A 20,227-nucleotide genomic window follows, 5' to 3' on the forward strand; every position below is an offset into this window, starting at 1 on the left:
ACAAGGCTAACACTACCGAGGAACTGCATGCACAAAATCTGCCAACTTGTTTGTAGCTATTGACCTTGAAAGCACAAGGCAAGTGGCAACAATTCCATGTTTTTTTAATATATGAATCCTAGCAGGCAGGCATCCACGTAAAGATAAAAGTGAAGGCCTGAAAATAAAACCGTAATGTGTCCAAGACATTACAACATAACTTGGAGGCATTACATCAATACTAAAAATATGCTGATTAGGTCTGACTCTGGGCCTGATTAAAGATATTATTATCCTTATTATGATAAACTGCAGAGGGACCTGGGCAAGCTGGATCAATGGGCCGAGGTCAGTTGTATGGGGTTTAACAAGGCCAAGTGCCGGGTCCTGCACTTGGGTCACACCAACCCCACACAACGCTTCAGGCCTGGGGCAGAGGGGCTGGAAAGTGCCGGCAGAGAAGGCCTGGGGGTGCTGGCTGACAGCCGGCTGGGCATGAGTGGTCAGGCATTGGAACAGGCTGTCCAGAGAGGTGGTGGAGTCTCCATCCCTGGGGGTCTTCAAAAATGCGTAGACGTGGCACTGTGGGACATGGTGTAGGAGTCATGGTAGTGTTGAGTTGATGGTTGGACTTGATGATCTTAGAGGTCTTTTCCAACCTTCATGATTCTATGATAAGGATGAATAACAAGAATCTCTGCTCTCAGTGATGCATTCATCTGCTGGTAGTCACCAAGGAGAATGAGCCTGGTGTACTAGCTGCGAGCTGCCAACATGAAACCATCACAAAAAAGCCTTTGCAGTTCTAACAGGCATCAGACAAAGTACCTTCAGCAGACACTGGTCAGTGCCAGTGCAACTGCCTCTGCTGTAATACTACCTGCTGCTGTGGCACCCTTGCATAAAGGCTTGACTCTGGCCAGAGCAAATGCAGGACACAATAACAGGGATGTTGTTTTGGGAAAAAAGACTGGAGGAGCCTGGTCTGTTCAGCCTGGCGGAACAAAGGCTGAGGAGAGATGTAATAGCTGTGTACAGACATCAGAGGCTCAGAAAAATACAAGAAAGACCTTTTTAGGCTAAGGCACAATTTCAGCATGATATAATGCATATAATAAAGTGGCTGTGAATACAGTCAGGTTGGGAGTCAGAAGAAAGTTTCAGAACAGGGAAACCCCTTGCCATTAGGGGAAATGAAATAACACACAGCAGTGAGTAGTCTGGAGATGGAGCTTAATCATTTACCCACAGGACTTTCACAGGTACCCAGAACATGACAGACACACAGTCTCTATTCCCTATGCCTCTGAACCACTGGTTTCCCAGCAGTCCCCGTTTCTGGCAGGCTGAGGCATGCTGGGACAGACCCGGTCCCCAAACATGTTTTTGGAACACCAAAATACCAAGGCAGACAAATCCTGCAATGACCCTCGGCCAGCAGCCACTGCCTGCCCAGGCATCATTGGACAACACGGCAAAATAGGATGTTTTTATCCACCCAGATGAATCTGCTGAGGGTTTTTCTTGCCAGTGAGGAGAAAGAAGACAAAGCAGCAGATGTCAGAGCTCCCCTTACGTTGGTGGGTCCTCCTTCCGACCTGTCGCTGAGCTGAGCGAGGAGGTTGAGGGAAAAGTCCTGGCAGCACACCATGAAGCGCCTGCTGCACTTTTCCTCAAACGGCTTCACATCTGGCTCGATCCCCGAGAAGTCTAGCCTCTAGACAGCAAACAAACAAATCTGGTGTCATTAAAAAAGAAAATAACCTCCTGAATAATGTTAAGGGATCACATTACAGCCAATGCTATCTTAACCAATTTTTTTTTTAAAGTGGTACGAAAGGTACAAGACATTCACAAATGAGTGCCATTTGGTGATGTTACACAAATGTGTTCAAGACATGAATTCACGGGGATGTATCAATTTTTAGCAATCTGGTTTGTAGAGCACAGAAAACTAAACCTCAGTATGATCTCAGTTCCTTCCTGCTTTGCTGTAACCCTGGGGATCTTCCCAAACACCATTTAGAGCTTGGGGAAGAAAGTGGAACATAAGCCGTTGTTACACTCAGAAAAGTATCTTCCTCTTTGAATATTTAACTAGTTTAAAAGATGGTCCCTGTGCCTGAAATAGAGAGAAGGCACTCGCCATTTGGGTCATGAACATAATCTCAAACTGGAAGGCATTTCTAGATGCACAGCAATAACCGGTGTGGTTAGAAACAACAAAGACTGTCTGCAGAGAAGGCTGGGAAATCCAGTCTCAATTATAATCACCTCCTTCCTAAGCCAGAACACCCATGCCTATTCTGTGCCTCGACATCTGCCCTTCCCAAGAGCAGACATGTACGCGACCAAAATACCATCAGCCAGATAAGGACCCTCGGCCTTCGCCATACCCGTCATACTGGGCACTGGGGACACGGAGCTGCCAAACACTCCTAAATACCAGCATACCTCTCAGTGACAACCTGGCAGCCCTGTTCGCTTTTCCCCCTCAAATCCTGCAGAAATTGCATGCCAAACTTAGGGCACTGATATCTCATGATCAAGTAATTCAGCAAAATAGGCTGCAATTGTTAATCTGATCCTGGGAAACTTCCCATTGTTTCCCCTATCTCCTTTCAATGAGGAAAGTACATTGCAGGTATATGTTCCTGCTCCCAGTTCCGTTAGCACCAGGCATACAAGCACGCACGTACACACCAGCACTGACTGTGGCAGTGACTTATAGCAGAGCTGACTGACCCACGCCAGAATGAAGAGCTCTGGGTATAGAGGGCGGGCAGCGAATTCAGCCTAACCATTTGATTAGATAAAAAAATAGATCTCAGATGCTCTGTACTGAATAATATTTTGATTTTTATTATCTGGATAGAATATAGGAAACTTCTCAAAGCTTCTCTTTAAAAAAACCAAGAAAAACCCCCAACCTCCTGGATGCTTATCTTCTTGTTAAAGACCTTAAAGAAGTGCCAAGAGAAAAGCTCATTTTGTACAACTAAACCCTTTAAAGACTAATTACACTTCCTTGTTAAACCAGAATGATCTTTTTCACAGGTGTGAACAAGCCAAAGCATGCCAAGAGAACCAGAAACTGAAATAACTTGGAACAATTCTCTAGAACTGTGTTAACAATTGCAGCTCGTTCCACTGAAATCCCAAACCTGGACCTTGACAGAGAGCTCAGCAAAGATGTCAAAGCCAAGAAAAAAACAAGCCAAGGGTCAATGAAACCCTACTCCAATGCATTAGAACATCATATGTTGTTTTTTTCTGTTTGTATGTCCCCTACATTTGAAAACTCCCTGAAGACTGAGGCTCTCCCGGTAAACCCCTGTCATAGTCTTTAACACCACCGCTCCCTACTCCAGACGTGCTGAGCCCACGCAGTGTTGCAGGTGTCCTTGCAATACCACTTCTATGGCTCTGCAACCATGAGAACCTCCCAGAGGCCCAGATGATGGGTCTGAAATCCAGCAACATCGAGACGCATCATACAGAAGCCAGCAAAGCTGGAGGGAGCCCATGTGTGGGGCTGCTGTGAGTCTCCCCTCTATTTGAGTTATCACCTGGGCATTGGCATCTTGTTCAGCTCTCACTGACAGGGACACGGGCTGCACTTCTGTTTTCCAACCCACTGAAAAACACACTGCTTCTGCAGGTGAACACTGTGGCCACACAAGGGAACAGCAGAGGCACAACACCAAGGGAGCTTTTACAGAGAGCAAAACCTCACATTCACAAACATGGGAATGTTTACCTGGACTTCTGGGTCAAAAGAAAAGAGGTTTTGTCTTCCATCATTCCTACTCAGTTTGTTCAGCTGATCTGTTTCTCTTCCGTACTAGGACAAAGGAAAGCATTGATATTACTGCCTGCCACACAGAGGCAAACATTCATTATAGGCAAAGAATGGAAGCAAAACAAAATAAATATTTTCCAGGTTCCCTTTGTGATACATGAGACAATGCAAAATTTCTCAGCTGTAGTAACCAACATGGTGCAACGTCAGCAAAGCCATGTTTCTCTGCCAAACGAGAAAGCAGGCAGAAGTAGACAAGCACACTCTGGAACATATAGGAGGCGGTTGCCGCCTAACTGTCCCTTGGCCAGTATGGTCACCCCTGCTGAGCAGGAATGAGCAGTACTGACCACAACAGCCCTTAATTCACTCTAGGCCTGGTTCTTCCTTCAGGGCCTCACACTTGGAGGTGAGCACCATGGAGCTCCATCTAAGGGACAGGCAGATGAGATAACAGAGACCCCAGCACCACTTGGTGCCTGCCCAGCTGCCCCAGAGCTGAAGACACAGAAAGTGGAAAACCCCTTTTATAGACATGGTGGAGAGAACTAGCTTTGGGCTGGGAGAGCCATCTCTGCAAACACAATACCTTCATCAGCTCTGGATGCATGCTCCTCTCCAGGCTCTCCAGGATGTTCTCCGATTTTCCCTGCATGCTTGATTCATCATCTGCAAGGACACAAAAACCAGATTTCAAAACAACTGCAGGAGCACCACTCTGCCAGAAAGCATCCTGCAATATTTCCTTACAAGAGCACAGAAACAGTTTATGGAGACTTTTCCATTCCTCAGGAGTAAGATTTTTCCATACATTACTAGTACCAGAGTGTACTATTACACCAGCTAGGTCTCTCCAAAGCAGAACTTCAGCACAGAGCCAATTTTCCAGGAGTCTTGAAACCTTGCCATGGATTTTCCCACCCGGAGGAAGGGTCACGTTTCCCTCCACTTTTATTCCTTCAACTATTGCCTACATTATACCAAGCCCTTTTGCACGATATCATGTGTCAGCCACAATTCTTGCTATTAATCCAGAAAGAAAAGTATACACTTTTCCAGGCACACTGCTTGCATCCTCCTGGAGAAGGGTGAAGGTAGGTGTTTGTTTATAAACTGACCTTGCACAGATTCCACAGTATCTTTCTTCTCTTGCCCCAAACTCTCAGTATTGCTCTGAATGATCTTTCTCAGAGTTACCAGCCACTCTTCCATCTCCTGCTCAGTCTCAGCTGCAAGATAGTGGCTGTACTTGTCTATTGTCTTGAGTTCAAATGCATAACGGCGCATTTTAGGACACTGAACAAAGAAGAAAGAGAAAGATTTGTATTACATTTTTCTCAATGACTCAGCACAGTATGCACTGTAAGGCTCCTATCTGTGAAAGCATCCTGAACTGAAATACCATGAAATACGACATAAGCACCCTCCTTGACACAGCACCTCTCCTGCAGTAATCATAGAAGAGAATTATAGAATCACAGAATCATTAAGGTTGGAAAAGACCTCTAAGATCATCAAGTCCAACCGTCAGCCAACACCCCCAGGCCTCCTAAACCATCTCCTGAAGTGCAACATCTGTGTTTTTTGAACACCCCCAGGGATGGGGACTCCACCACCGCTCTGCGCAGCCTGTTCCAACGCCTGACCACTCCTTCCCTTAAGAAATTTTTCCTAATATCCAATCTAAACCTCCTCTGATGCAGCCTGAAGCTGTTTCATCTTGTTCTGTCTAGTAACTTGGGAGAAGAGACCAACACCCACCTCACTACAGCCTCCTTTCAGGTAGTTGTAGAGAGCAATAAGCGATAAGGTCTCCCCTCAGCCTCATCTTCTCCACGCTAAACCCCCACAGCTCCATCAGCTGCTCCTTGTAAGACCTGCTCTCCAGACCCTTCACCAGCTTCACTGTCCTTCTCTGGACACGCTCCAGCACCTCAATGTCCTCCTTGTCCTGAGGGGCCCAAAACTGAACACAATATTCGAGGCGCAGCCTCACAGTGCTGAGCACAGGGGCACGATTGCTGCCCTGCTCCTGCTGGCCACACCAGTGCTGACACAAGCCCGGGGGCTGGTGGCCTCCTTGGCCACCTGGGCGCTGCTGGCTCATGCCCAGCCGGCTGTCAGCCAACACCCCCAGGGCCTTCTCTGCCAGGCAGCTCTCCAGCCACTCTGCCCGAGGCCTGGAGCGTTGTGTTGGGTTGTTGTGACCCAAGTGCAGGACTTGGCACTTGGCCTTGTTAAACCCTATATGATTGGCCTCGGCCCATCGATCCAGCCTGTCCAGGTCCCTCTGCAGAGCCTTCCTGCCCTCAAGCAGATCAACACTCCTGCCCAACTTGGTGTCGTCTGCAAGCTTACTGAGGGTGCACTCGATACCCTCATCCAGATCGTTGATAAAGTTATTAAACAAGACTGGCCCCAAAACTGAGCCTTGGGCAACCCCGCTCGTGACTGGCCGCCAACTGGATCCAGCTCCCTTCACCACAACTCTCTGGGCTCGGCCATCCAGCCAGTTTTTTACCCAGCAAAGAGTACACCTGTCTGAGCCATGAGGATGCTGTGGGAGACAGTGTCAAAGGCTTTACTGAAGTCCAGGCAGACAACATCCATAGCCTTTCCTTCACCCACTAGGCGGGTCACCCTGTCATAGAAGGAGATCAGGTTGCTCAGGCAGCACCTGCCTTTTGTGAAGCCGTGCTGGCTGGGCCTGATCCCCCGGTTGTCCTGCACGTGCCTGGTGAGCTCACTCTAGATGAACCACCCCATAATCTTCCCCGGGACCGAGGTCAGGCTGACTGGCCTGTAGTTCCCCAGATCTTCCTTCCGGCCCTTCTTGTAGATGGGCAACCCATCGGCAAGCCTGCAGTTATCTGGGACCTCCCCTGTTAACCAGGACTGCTGGTAAATGATGGAGAGTGGTTTGGCGAGCTCCTCCACCATCCCCCTCATTACTCTCGGGTGGATCCCATCCGGCCCCATAGACTTGTGAGTGTCCAGGTGGAGCTGCAGGTCATAAACTGCTTCCTCTTGGATTATGGGGGGTTCATTCTGCCCCTGTCTTCCAGCTCAAGGGGGCTGAATACCCCAGGGATAACTGGTCTGACTATTAAAGACTGAGACAATGAAGGCATTTAGTACCTCAGCCTTTTCCTCATCCTTGGTGGCAATGTTCCCCCCTGCATCCAATAAAGGATGGAGATTCTCCTTGGTCTCTTTTTGTTGACATATTTGTAAAAACACTTTTTGTTATCCCTTACAACAGTGGCCAGACTGAGTCCTAGCTGGGCTTTTGCCTTTCTAATTTTCTCTCTGCGTGACCTAACGAAGTCTCTGTACTCTTCTTGAGTTGCCTGTCCCTTCTTCCAAAAGTGATAACCTCTCCTTTTTTTCCTCAGTACCAGCAAAAGCTCCCTGTTCAGCCAGGCCGGTTGCCTTCCCTGCTGGTTCGTCTTGTGGCGCTTGGGGACAGCCTGCTCCTGCGCCTTTAAGCTTTGTTCTTGAAGAAAGACCAGCCTTCCCGGACCCCTTTGCCCTTCGGGACTGCCTCCCAAGGGACTCTCCCAACTAATGTCCTGAACAGGCTTCTCAGCTGCAATCAAGCAGTATATGACCCCATGGTTGCCAGCTACTCTGACAGTGGAAGAAAACCAGACTGAACCACAGACATTGCACTGAGGAGCAGAAGCAAGCTCCTTCTTATGTAGTTAGACCTTTAATATTCACCCAAGAGAAGCCAGGAACTGGATTTGTCTGACACAGTAAGTAATGTTGCACTCCAGGACACTTAGAGGCATCCATCTTAAAAGCAAGTGGTTCAATGCAATTTTTCTGGGCTCTTCCGGCCTGTACACAGCACTTTCCAACAGAAGCCAAGGCAAATCTGATGCAGCTTGGGAAGTACATCCTGTACATCACTGAGTTGTGTGCATTACTGCTTTTACTGTGTTCAGAAGGATAAACAGAAATGCACAGCTCTGAGTCATCCATGCTGAAACAAACCACCAAGAGTAATTTAAGATGCCTTCTATCAGCTCCACCACTCTCGGTGCTTGAAGCTTCTGCAGGGACAGCAACGGCAGAAGGCACAGCAGCAATCCACTGCTGCGCTTCACTCTCAGCATAACAAAGCAAAGCCAGGTTTAAGCCCTGTACAAATACCTGCTCCTAAAACCTTACGAGCCCTTTGCAGGTGCTAAGTCCCAAAGGGCTGCATGTTTGCATAGACCTATTGGTACCTAAGTTAAGAAACAAGAAGCTGGTGTGAGCAGCAAACAGAGGAGGAAGGTGCTCAAGACTAAGTCACAGCAATTACTTACTGGCTTCAACCCTTAGGGTGTCTTGGAAGGGACCTGACCTACAATAACCAGGTAAAGAAGATGGACAGAGCAGGGAGACAGCAGATGAGGTAACGATGAAATGCTTCCATTTTAATCTGACAGCAGTTCTTCCACTTGCTGTCTTCCTGGCCAAAAGTATAGCACCCTCATGAAATGCCTTGCCTGCCTTTTTAAACAGATTAGCTGACAGAGCAAACCAGCCCTGGGTTAGTTTGTAAATCCATGCCTTTACCCCTCGATGGTACAGACCAGCGGAGAGCGTGTCTGTCTCGGAGCTAGCAATGCGTAAGCCCGTGTACAGCCATGCAGAAAGCACACCTACCTGAACAACGTCATTACAAGCGTCCAAGAAAATACAGCCTTTGGATTCTTTTGAAATTTTCTCATCTTTGTAGGAATTAAGAATATAGGAGCCATCTGTGAGTTGTGACAAGTAAAAATACCTCCTCTTGAATACCTGCAAAAGTACAAAGTCTTACTCGTGCAAGTATTCACTCTCTTGTATATTACAAACCACAGCCACGGTTTCGATATCTGCCCTCCTGCTATTGAGACGATACTGTAAAAAGAAACACTGATGACCCTGGAGTGTTGCAGATTCACTCCTTTGAGTATGACTTGTTTTTATGAAGAGAGATTTCATCATCATTTTTAATTTTAATGTCCTTGTTGTTATTTTAAGTTCGCCCATCTAAAGCAAAGCCCCAGGGCTTCCAGCTCGCCTCTCAGCTGGCTCCAGCCTCATTTATCTTTACGAAGTAATGCAGCATGATAAATTCAGATCAGCACATCATCCCACCCTAGAGCAGGTATTTCCAGAGCCTTTTTGATAAAGACCTCATTTAGAATTACAAAGCAATTCTCTGGAAGACTTTGGAACAGACATGGAAATTCCTAGCACTCAAACACAAGCCAAGGGGCACTGTAATCCATTCAACTTCTTTATTTGGTTTTCTGTTAATATACAAACTTATTTTCATGAGAAGGCTTTGGCTTAGTGTTCAATTTTCACTTCAAAAAGCAGTAAGTTTGGGAGAAGTGTTTCTATGTTCAAGCTACTGATTTTTATGAACAAAAGCTCTCCAGTATCTCAGAACATCTTCCTTCATGCTTGCCAGCCAAAAGGCACTAGACTATAGTTCAGAAGAACATTTTGGCAGCAATTATGGTAGCACCATATGCTGTCAGGTCTGTAAGGAGCAGGGTTTATTTCACAGTTCCTGGATATCTGTGTTAGGAGAATTACAAAGGAAGCCTGGGAAGCGGCACTGTGAGTATTTCCACCATTCTGTATATCTGGAAGATTTACAAATAAACACAGAATTTTTCATCCCAGATAGGAGACTACTAGTAATTTCCTGCTCCCATCGTTACTGACACTAGCACATGCTCAATAAAACCTTCACTTGCACAGAACTAGAAGGAGGCATCGTGCTCTGAACGGTAACCTAAGCCCTCTGAAAGGTAACCTTTGGCATCATTTAAATGAGTAGTTAGCTGTAGATATGCTCCAGGGGGTGTCAAGCTTTAAGCTTTAAAGGTTTAACTAAACCTTAGTTCAACAAAGCATAAAAATACATGGAAATCTAAGTATGCTAAGATTAAGCCAGCTTAAAACACTGATTTAGCACTTCACTGAATCAATCTCTCAAACTTTGGCAGTGGATGCTACAGAAACCCATGATAATTCTCTCTCTACCATATTACAAGGTTTGATATCCCTCATGGGTGTGGGATTTCATGCTAAACCATTTGCATCTTCTGAATTCTGTTCAAAAGGAAAAGCAGAAGCAAGCAGCAAACACTATTCCCGTGATCTTCCCCCCCTTGTAAGCACTGCTGTCAGGAAGAAGTCAGAAGACTATGATCATTTGAAATAAATAATATAAACCTAGGAGCAGAGGGAACATCCTCTACAGACGCTGTTGGTGAGCACTGCAATTGCAGAGGGATGGCTAGAGAACTGGGGAAGTCCATCTGGGCAGAGATAAAAGAAAGAGAGAAAATCCTGACACCGTGGTTGTAGCGCAGCACACCGACACATTGCGAAACAGTCAGCAAGAGAGCTGGGTCAAACCAGAGAAGTTCTCTGCAAAGGAAAGGTTACTCTGAAATGAAGGTTGGCAGCTGTAGCCTAATTACAGTTTGTTCATGGGCTGGCTCTCCACAAAATACACTCTGCACATGCTTAGCAACAGTGTGAGGTACCAACGGCTCAGCACATCACAGCAATGAAAGAACCAGCACCCAAAAGATGAGTGCATCTGCTTCTGGAATAGCATGGCAGCCTCTCAAAGAGGCTATAAGGCTGAAGACTTTCAAAGTCCTCAGATTTCTCACACATACCTTAGGAGGTGTTTTGTAAGACACAGAAGTGGCCAGGACCAGCTCAGAAAATGGCTGCTGATTTTCCGTACTTTGATATCTGAGTTTCACAAGAGACTTTGTGGGTCTTATTAACTGAATTGAAGCCAGTGTAGTTCGGATAACATCTCTGAAGGTGGGTCTGAGGTGCTGGGCACTGAGGCCAACAGTACCACAAGAAGCTCAGTTGAGAACAGACCCAACTAACTGCTTGGAGCATGTATGATACCTCCTCCAGAAGTTACAGAAGCAGAAATGGCTTCAACCTTGCTGCTCAGAAAAGCAAAGGATCAGAAAACCCTGTTCTGTCTATCACCTTTAAGCTCATGAGTAGTCATTTTAAAACACAAATTAAAATTAGCCCTATGAACAGTCCTGTTCCATTTCTCGTGAAAACATATTGAATCAAGCCTCAGAACAAGTAAGCTTTTTGAGATTTATTAATATCCTTATAAAGCAGCCTCACTGAAGCCATCCTTCAGCTGCACAGTTGAGCATAACTCCCTAATATTCTCTCTATGCTGTAACAAGGCAGCTGCTTGGTGGAACAGACAGGCTCATTGCCACAGCAAAAACCGGTGGTGGAACTATTAAAAACCTCCATTGCAAAATCTAAGCAATGTCACACAGGATTACATACAGCAGAGAACAGGAGATAATGCAGCTGTTGCTTCTAAGTCAGTACTGCTCCATCTCCTCAACGATATCACCCCTGCTTTTAACGTAAAGGCTTGTCATTTCAATTTAAAGCTGGGCTCCATACATATTTCCTACCAGCAAGGAAACTATCAATTCAGAAAGTCTTCTTTGCAAGGCAGCTGTTTCAGTTATTTAAATTGCCTTCCTCTTCTGGGCCTCAGCTGCTGATTCAGAAAACAATCTTGGTTTACATGCTTCGCCTTTTTGTTCAGCTTGCCTGCTGTGATATGAAGTGCATCGGTCTTATATTCTGGGGAGGGAAGGGTCAAAAGCTGTTACCAGACTGGGTTTTCCAGTCCACCTTAGGACACTCTACGAGAGGGATGGATGCCCATCCAAACTCACCCATTGCACTCCCGCTAGCTTTAGAGATGTGGTCTGAACTTAACCTCATGCCTCGTCCACGATTAACATAACACTGGATCAAACTCACCTTCATGGTAACAGTGATCGTGCTATTTACATTTGCTTTGTGCAGCCAGCCTTGCTTTATCACACCACCCTTCTGGGAGCACAGGGACGAGGAATCCTGAAAGCGAGAAAAAGAGAAAAAGAGGAGGTCAGGTGAACTGCCTCCCACACAAAATTCCCCTTGGACGCCCTGGCGGGCAATACAGGTTTAACTACAGCAATGCAGAACATACATGTAACACGTACAGTGTTATCACAAAAAAAATCAGGGTTATCTCTGTCTAAGAAAGAGGCAAAACAGGCTAGTTTGGGTCACCTCTAAACAAGAAAGATTACATCTACGCTGATAGGGCTGCATAGCAGTTTTGCAATGAGGAAATGCATGTCAGTTCTTAGGCAGTATTTCAAAAACCTGTGGACGAAGGAAATTTTCAAAATGCTCTGTTCAGAAAGTTGCAAAATGCAGAACACCAGACTTATTTTGTCATTTCCTTTTGTATAAATCCACTCTCCATTTTAAATTCAGGCAAAACCCACCGAAGCCCAGTAGCTGAAATGTAACCGACAGGTTTCAAGTTTATCAAAACAAAAAGTTTCAGGTGACCCCAGCAGGCTGTTCTTGGCCTACCAGCTGGGATTCCCATCTTTGCTCCTGTCCCCCGGTCCCAGAAAGGGAGGACGGCCATCCATCCCTACCTAACTGAGACCTCCATGGCGGAGGGAGGGAAATGAGATTCCAGGCTGGTGAAAAAAAGGTGCTCTGGGACTTCCAGTGACTCAGCAGCACAGGCGGACCTGGACTGTCTGCTGGTGAGCTATGAAGAGACTGGTTTATATAATCTCCTGCATCCCAAATAGCAGGTTTTCGCTCTTGTCAAAATTCCAATGACAAAGTAAATTGCCTAATGCTTTATTTCCTTGCATAAAACAACCCATGATTTCTCCTTTATAACGGTTCGTCTTTTTTTATCAAGAGATTTCTTTTACTTCAATTTCCATTACATAATTCTAATGTAAATGCTCCATCAGGAAACTGTAACAGAATCCTTTAGATATGGCCATGCCAGATGAGATAAATGCCAAAATGTCCGCCAAAGCACTGGGAATACTCTTCCGCAGCCAACCTTAGCAACTTCACTTGTTTGAGTATTTGGGACACTGACCAGAAGAAAAAAGGTCTCCAGATTTTTGTAGGATATTTTTGCCCTTTTATTTTTTTCAGAGGCATGCTTATAACATAGTGCACAGCTCTGTCTCCAGGCCAAATTAGATATTATTACAGAGGAAACAGTTCAACTTAACGATGTAATGCAAACCAAAAACACAGCCAGAAAAAATTGAGGCCAAACTTGGAAATACACTTCCATTTACAAAGAAGCCATCCCAGTCCAGACTTGAGGTGTGCTGGGACATACACAGCAATTGTGAGAAACATGCATGAAACAGCCCCTTCAAATCTTCAGCTCTGCAAGAAACTTCCCTTTTCCCCTGTAAGCCTCTCGCCAGCAGCATCTTGGTGCCATGCGATTTCAAACCGTTCAGCTAAACTCTTCCCATGGAAAACTAAAACTTCTTAATGTCACAGGTGTGGATTAAGCTTCACATGGAACCTGAGACAGAAAAAACGCTACCCCTCCCTTTTGTAGAAAAGGCTTTATGCACAGGGAAGCACGGCACCTGCATCATCCAAAACAACCACCAGGTTTGAGATGTCCCAACTGTCAGAGTCCCCAGCTCACCCCCAGGGAAGAGCTCCAGGGCTGCAAATCTTCCCTGCAACCAGGTGAGCACAAACCTGGCAACTTCCAGAGGAAGGAAACACCTCTGAACATTCGCACAGTATATACAGGGCAGCACTGACACACCGTGCATATTACGGATAGAAGTGACCGATTAAGAATTGCAGGTTTTGAGGCAGAGCACAGAACTTTTTAAAAGGAGGACCCTGGCATCATGGTGTAGTTGAAAAACAAATTGCCCATTTTTAATTCTGGACATGAAGAGTTTTACTTGGTAAATGTTTGGCTCCCTTTTTTCCTCTTTCTTTTCCTTTTTTTTGTTCTTTTCTCCTTCTGCTGCTGCACTGTTTCAAGGGAAAAAGCCATGAGAAATATTATGGCTAATCTTCCAGATAATTCAGGAGACCCTTAGGTCCAAGAGATTATCCTGTCATACCTTGAAATAAATCACTGTCTCAGTTTTGGTCCTATCTTCACAGTATGATGCATCTCACCAGGAAACCATTCCTGGGAACTGAATTCTGACTTTGCTTTGTGAATTCTGCTTTTTAACAGATTTTAGAGCGGAATATGTAAAAAAAAAAAAAGAATAATTTTCCTTACCTCATCCTTTTCGAAGTCTTCATCAATTTCAAACACATGGCTTGGAATCTTGTCTGGCCTAAAGGATTTGCTGAAATCACAACACATTTTCATTTTTAATGACTGGGAAACAAGCGTCCTCCGAGCCAGCAGCTGGTGCTGGATCCAGAAGCAACAGCCAAACTGCAGACTACAGAGCACAGCAGAACTGTCCTCGTGCAGAAGACAGATTTCAAGGGACCTACAGCCAGCAAAAACTAACTTCTGATGAGTGCATTTCAAAGAAATGAAGCACAAGAGGTACATAATTAGCTTTCTCCATGTTAGCTGTCTAATTCTGCAGAGTTTTTGCAGACTTGCGTCTATGCAACACAGAGATGCAGCAGGCCAGTCTATCTTCCATCTTGCTAAAAAAGAAGCCACATCTAACTGCAAGGTTATTCACAAATTTTAATATAATTTGATCAACAGTGTTGTCCCATTGCTGCTTCACTTCCCTGCAATATCTTCACAACAGACCTACTTCAGCCAATTAACAAGAGAAAGCATTTAACAAGCTGCCAGCGCACAGCTAGAACAGTGGTCTAGACATGCACAGAGCATGGGGAGTGAGGGCAGAGCAGGCGCCACCACTGAGAAAATAACAATCCAGCAGAAATCCAAGACGTATACGCCTGTCTGAAAAACCTGATTAGCTTTGGGACTGGAATCACTGGCACAGCCCAGCACTTCAGAGCACGTAACTCTCCAGCACTGCCAGCCTTAATAGCCATACTACGCCACCGGACTGAAGTTGTAAAGCAACATCTCAGTGACAGGGGGCACAAAGAGGTTCTGCTCAGCATGGGAACACTGTGCCTAGCACGCAGGGAACACCAGCCCAGGGGACAACAAGGCTCCTGATTCAGGATGAGCACTGCCAACGCTATTTATCCTGCCACATGCCCAGACTGCAGTCCGCCCTCATCCCAGATGGAGGGGGCTGTTTGCACGCTGGTGGACAGGATGCGAAGTAACGACCCACGTCGGCAATACTGTCAGCATCTCCCTGAGGCAGCTGAGCGACAACGGTGTGATAACACAAACCCCTGGCTCTCTAATCTTCAGAGTGACAAACCTCTGCACCGTACGCTGCTCATGGGACAGGCATCAGGGAAAAGGGTGGTTTTTCCTGTTTCTCCTAAGCCTGACCAAGCCCCAGTCCTGTGACCAGGCATTAGTATTCCAAGGGAGCGCGGCGCTTACCAGGGCAACATCCGGAAGTCTCCTGAGTATTCCTCATACTTGTAGTTTACCACGTGCCAGTCTGAGCTGTAGGTTTTAATGCACTGAAAGGAAAACAATACAGCTCTTTGAAAGCTAGGCCAAGCAGAACAAAACCTTGCACAAGTCTGAAAGGCTACAGGCTGCTGGGTGAGGTAAGCACAAGTAGAAAGGGTCTGAACAAGCTGCCTCACTTGTTTTGCATTGCAGTACAGAATTTCATAAGGAACCTTTCCAGCACAGAGACAAAATCACATAGCACCTGGCCTGCCATGCAGCTACTGATTTTATATTTACATTGCTCCAAGGCTTTAAAAAAAAAGTAGTGACTTGGGAGGGGACTGTTTTCCAGAAAGCTCCCATTTTCTGCCCTCGGAAATGTAGTGCCTCTAACTTGACATCAACCGTTGCTTGGCATTTAGCTTCACTGCACTTGGAGGGAATGGTCCTAGAAAGGGGCACTTTACAGAACAAGCCCGTGGCACTCAGGATGCTGCGGGGAGGCTGTGCAGCCCACCCCCTGCCCTGCTGCACACCCCGAACCCTGCCGCTCGGGCAAGCGGTGCAAGGCCCACAGGCCTTGTCTTGCTGCGTACGAAACTCACTGGAGAGAAGCACCACACAAGAGGCACATGCGAGAACTCTCTCATGTGGCCAGTCTGCCAGTGACCGGTGCTTCCCACGCAGGAAAAGCTAAGTGATCTGCAGCCTTGCAGACCAGAAGCTACAGCAGAGCATCTTGCCTAAGCGAGAAAGTGCTGAAGGCAGGCGTTGTGCGGCCTTTGCCCCTACCTCTTTGACAAAGAGACTCTGAGCTTTCTTTAGAGCGTCTTCTGGCACTGTAGACTGGACAGTCCTCCTCTGTCGACTGATGACTGAGATCTGCAGGGAAAAGGAGAACATGATTTTGGTGCAAACTGGGTCTTCAGGGCTTGACACTTGCTTTAAATAAATGTGGTGGGCCCAAATCGCCAGGGGGTCATCTTGGTTTTGTGTGTCAGTAATGCAGCCAAAATTAACATGTGGTTAACAGTGGAAATTTTCCAAGGTAAGCAGCACTGGAGATGAGTGAGACTCAAACATGGGAAACAGCCAGCACAAACTCACAGATACATCTTCGATGGGAAATATCAGCAGGTCCCGGAGGGGATCACTGTAGATCTGAACTTTGCGTTGAAGGATCACGTTCTCATAGTCCAAGGGTTCAACCACTTTGGTTTTTTCCTGCAGGAAAAATAGAAGATTATAAAATTTACATACATAATATGTACTAAATAACCAACATATTGTGTTTAATTTAGTGTGACAGTTTCAAACTGTGTTACCAATGGACTGCTCATGAATTCAGCACTGATACTCACGAGACACAGGTAAACACCAATGTGCATGTTTTGCAGAGAGGGAAATGAGGGGTTAATTTATTTCTTCCTGGTAATAAGCTATGGGAAGAAACAAAGCACTGTGCTACTCTGGTCCAAGCACAGTCTCTAATTTCTTAATGGAGCAAGAAATCCTGGACAGCCCACAGCTTTAACAGCTGCAAGCTTCAGCGTCTTTACGTACGAGCAGCTCGCCCGTACAGCTCAGAAGAAATAAGGCCTCCCACACTGGCTCCACTCATCTTGAAGATGGTTTTGCTAGAGGAGCTGATGAGAGTTGTGCTCTCTCCGGAAACACGCTGCTGGTGAGATCAGAGCAAACTATGACCTCCAGCGCAGGAATCTCGCCCCGTGGAAGGAAGAGCAGCATCCCTCTGGAAAGGCAGGAAAGCCCTCTCCATAAATCACACCTCAGCCACAGCTGAAGGCTGGAAAAATCTGGGGCCTGGTTTTCCTCTGACTTACATTTCTGGGAAGCGAAATGAACTTCTCCAACATCCCTGGAGTCATGAGTAAAAACTATTAGGAGAATGCCATTATGTCGGCTATTGCAGTACTTTTGTCCGTGTTACAAGTCCAGAAATCAGAACTTAAAAAAATATGAGAAAAACTACAAACTTCTGATGTAGGAAAACATCATCTCAGCTGCCCAGCCCCAGACTTCAGATTTTATAAGCAAGAGCCAGGCACTTAGCACTGCAGTTGTGAAAATTAAAACTTCACACCAAAAGCAAACCCATGACTCTGTGTGTGAATGGTCATAATAAAAGAGGAAGCAAATTTGGATACAGCAACTTAGCACTGTTTTAAGTCAAAAAGGCTGTTGATGCCTGGCTGTGCCACGAACAGCGCTTACGAAACCCTTCCAGCAGCCTCGTGATGCCTAGATGGCATGTGTCCCTGGTGATAACACCCTTGCATGTTGGTGTGTTTGGGCTCTCCACCCTCAGAAGAGGAACGCTGGATGCTTCCCCATCAGCAGCAAACTTCACCCCCCAGCTGAATGGTGTTGCATGTAGCATGCTCCCTGAGTTAAAAATGAGATCGGCACAAGGTCTCTCGCTGAAGACAACAAAACCTGTAGCATGAGAAAATTATTCCAAAATGAGGATCAAAAGCTCAGCACAATGTGACACCATGGGGTGAACTGCTGCACCACCAAGCGTCCAAACAGCCCAGTATTGCCTAGGAGGTGTGAGATAAGCCAAGAAATCCATATTGCCCTTCCAAAAACAGTCATAGCCAAAGGGTTTCTGTCCCGTGCCTTTAGCTCCAGAGTCTCTGGGATGCATTAAGGAACGTTTTCAAGCCCTTTGCAGCAAACGTGAGCCAGGGTTTTGCTTTAGCGACAGCTGAGCATTCTCCTGCATTGAAGAGGAGCTGGGACTCTGGGGAGGCAGTTGTCACAAGAGGGGGTAACGGCACCAGGCAAGAGCTATTTGCGGATGGTCATATTTTAATCTTGTTTTAATATTTTTATGAAACGTTGCAGAAAATGTTTGTATGGTGATATCTTCTCATACACCAGCACCTTTAAAAAAAAAATCAAAGAATTGAAAAAATAATTTCCTTCCTTTTTTTGCCCTACTCTGGTACATGGTAAAAAGAGAATAAAAATCCAGAGTCTGGAGCAGACCTGGATGGTCCATCGGGCTGGCGCAGCAAAGGCGGTTGCCTCTCTTAGGCTGCCTCTGGCTTCTCTCACCCAAAGGACCAGCCCCACGGAGCAGAGGCCATTCCTTTGTCCCAGGTGCAAAACTGGTAAGCTTTTAATACATCCAGAAAGCAAAACCGAGATGAAAGCCTTTCCCCACAGCACTTCAGAAATGCAAGGCAGGTACCTTTCATGCCGTGTTTCCCAGGCCTGCAAACCAGCAGCAGAATGACATTCCAGCATCTCTCTGATGGAGGACAACACAGAGCCTATGTGCGATTAAGGCCTGTTTTACTAATGTAAGCGACGCCTGGGTCCCATGCAAGCCTCTGGGCGGAGCAATTTCAGCACTACCACCCTGCTGTGCTTCTGGCTGTCCACAAAGCTCTCGCTCTTGGCTAGGGAAAATACACCTCCTGCTCCAGACAGTTTTGTGTTCAGAATGTCTCTTTTCTATGCTGCAGGAATCCAGCATGGATTAACTCAGATATCTAAAGCAGTCCCCTCTTAATCGCTCTCTGGAAACTTTGCTTCGCTGTTTGCACAGTCCCGAGAGAAACCTCGCAAGCCTCAGTGTCAGCACTAGCAGAAGCCCTGCAGCCATTGCGGGAGAAGCCCACCAGATTACCGGTGGGGGAAAAAAAGGTCACTCAGCAGCGAGCCCACACCGTGTGCCAGCATGGCTGGGCGCTGCTGCCCAGTTCCCCCGGCCATGGGGGGTTTGGGGCATGGGGTGGTGAACGCTGCCAGCCCCAGTGCTGTGAGCTGCCAGCCTCACCGCACGTGGAGCACCTCTTGCTCCTGCATCCAGGGCCCGAGGTGCACTGAAATCTCATAAGAAAGAAAGAGATCATCTCAAAAATAGGAGTCCTAAAAACCCAACAGGTAGACAGAGAAAAGGAACCCATTTTCTCTCAGTTAGTCTCGTGCTCTTTAAATGCTTAATTGAATTTGGTTAATCATCTGAAACACTGGTCTTATTTCAGGATAACACTACACACTTCTGAAAATTTTCCAACCTTAGCAAATTAATGAGAATTAACAGGGCATTCATGAGTTGCTCTCCCATGGCGTTCCCAAAGCTCAGCCACATCATGAGACAAGGCAGAACCCTATAGACCAGGCGTATGTCCTTCTACTGACCTGTCCAATTTACTTTCTTGCTGCTAATTACCGCAGCAATTCCAGCAAAACTCAGCAGCGTAAGCTGGTTAGAGGAGCACTATGAGCCTCAGCACTGCTTAGACCAACTCTGTGTCTCACCTCACCCTGGCAGCAGCTGTAACAGTAAATTAGATTCCCTCTAAGAGCCTTTCACATCGCTATGGCATTATATAGTGGCTTTGGGTATGCAGAACTCGACTGTTCCAATTACACAATATTTTTAGTGCTCTTTTATTTTGCAAAATGGTCCTGAAACTGGGACTCTGTTTCTAAAGTTGTTCTTTTTAAAAGTTGGGGTTTTGATAACATTTCTTTTCTAACTTTGACATCTCTGATGACCAGCAAGACAAAGCCCTGGCAGTGACCCTCCTGGGATTTGATGATAATTAAAGCGTAAGGACTGAAAAGGTCCCCACACCCTCACATGACAGTCTTCAAAACCTGGACAGCGCTGCCCACCGCAGATATGAGAAAGCTCCTTAAAATAATTCACTACAGCACTTCCACTCTTGTGGATTTAGTGATATTGGATGAAAGGTGTTGTGCAGGCTGGTGCTCTGATCTGCATTCTGTGAGCCATGCTGAGGCCGAGGGCGTGGGGCCAATGACCCAGGGAGTTCCAGGAGGTGAGGGATGTGCGCCCGCAGGGCTGCAGAGAGCTGCCACCCAGGTGGGCTTTGCAGCACCCGCAGACAGACAGTTCTCCTCTGGGGCTGTTAGAACTGCAGTCCCAAGAGCTCTCCTTAGCCAGGCTGTGCGGTTTCCCTGTTTCAGCACACAGCAGCCCTCCGTGGCCCGCACGGCACCGCGTTACGCCGGCCATGCTCGCACCCAGCACGATGCAGCCAGGCTGT

The 20,227-nt window shown here is 46.6% G+C and overlaps 1 protein-coding gene across 5 annotated transcripts in view; it reads right to left on the reverse strand.

Moving 5' to 3' along the window:
• Positions 1-20,227, reverse strand: part of DOCK11 (dedicator of cytokinesis 11) — an 86,972-nt gene that overhangs the window by 51,849 nt on the left and 14,896 nt on the right. For all 5 annotated transcript variants that reach the window (XM_064462982.1, XM_064462986.1, XM_064462983.1 and 2 more), the window contains exons 2-11: positions 16,284-16,400; positions 15,969-16,058; positions 15,159-15,241; positions 13,935-14,004; positions 11,615-11,710; positions 8,441-8,575; positions 4,900-5,077; positions 4,371-4,450; positions 3,740-3,823; positions 1,556-1,696 (exon numbers count right to left, since the gene is read on the reverse strand). In XM_064462982.1, the coding sequence (XP_064319052.1) occupies positions 1,556-1,696; positions 3,740-3,823; positions 4,371-4,450; positions 4,900-5,077; positions 8,441-8,575; positions 11,615-11,710; positions 13,935-14,004; positions 15,159-15,241; positions 15,969-16,058; positions 16,284-16,400 (1,074 nt within the window). The remainder of the gene's footprint in view (positions 1-1,555; positions 1,697-3,739; positions 3,824-4,370; positions 4,451-4,899; positions 5,078-8,440; positions 8,576-11,614; positions 11,711-13,934; positions 14,005-15,158; positions 15,242-15,968; positions 16,059-16,283; positions 16,401-20,227) is intronic.

This window comes from Phalacrocorax carbo, chromosome 11 (assembly GCF_963921805.1).
Source record: "Phalacrocorax carbo chromosome 11, bPhaCar2.1, whole genome shotgun sequence".
Lineage (NCBI taxonomy): Eukaryota > Metazoa > Chordata > Aves > Suliformes > Phalacrocoracidae > Phalacrocorax > Phalacrocorax carbo.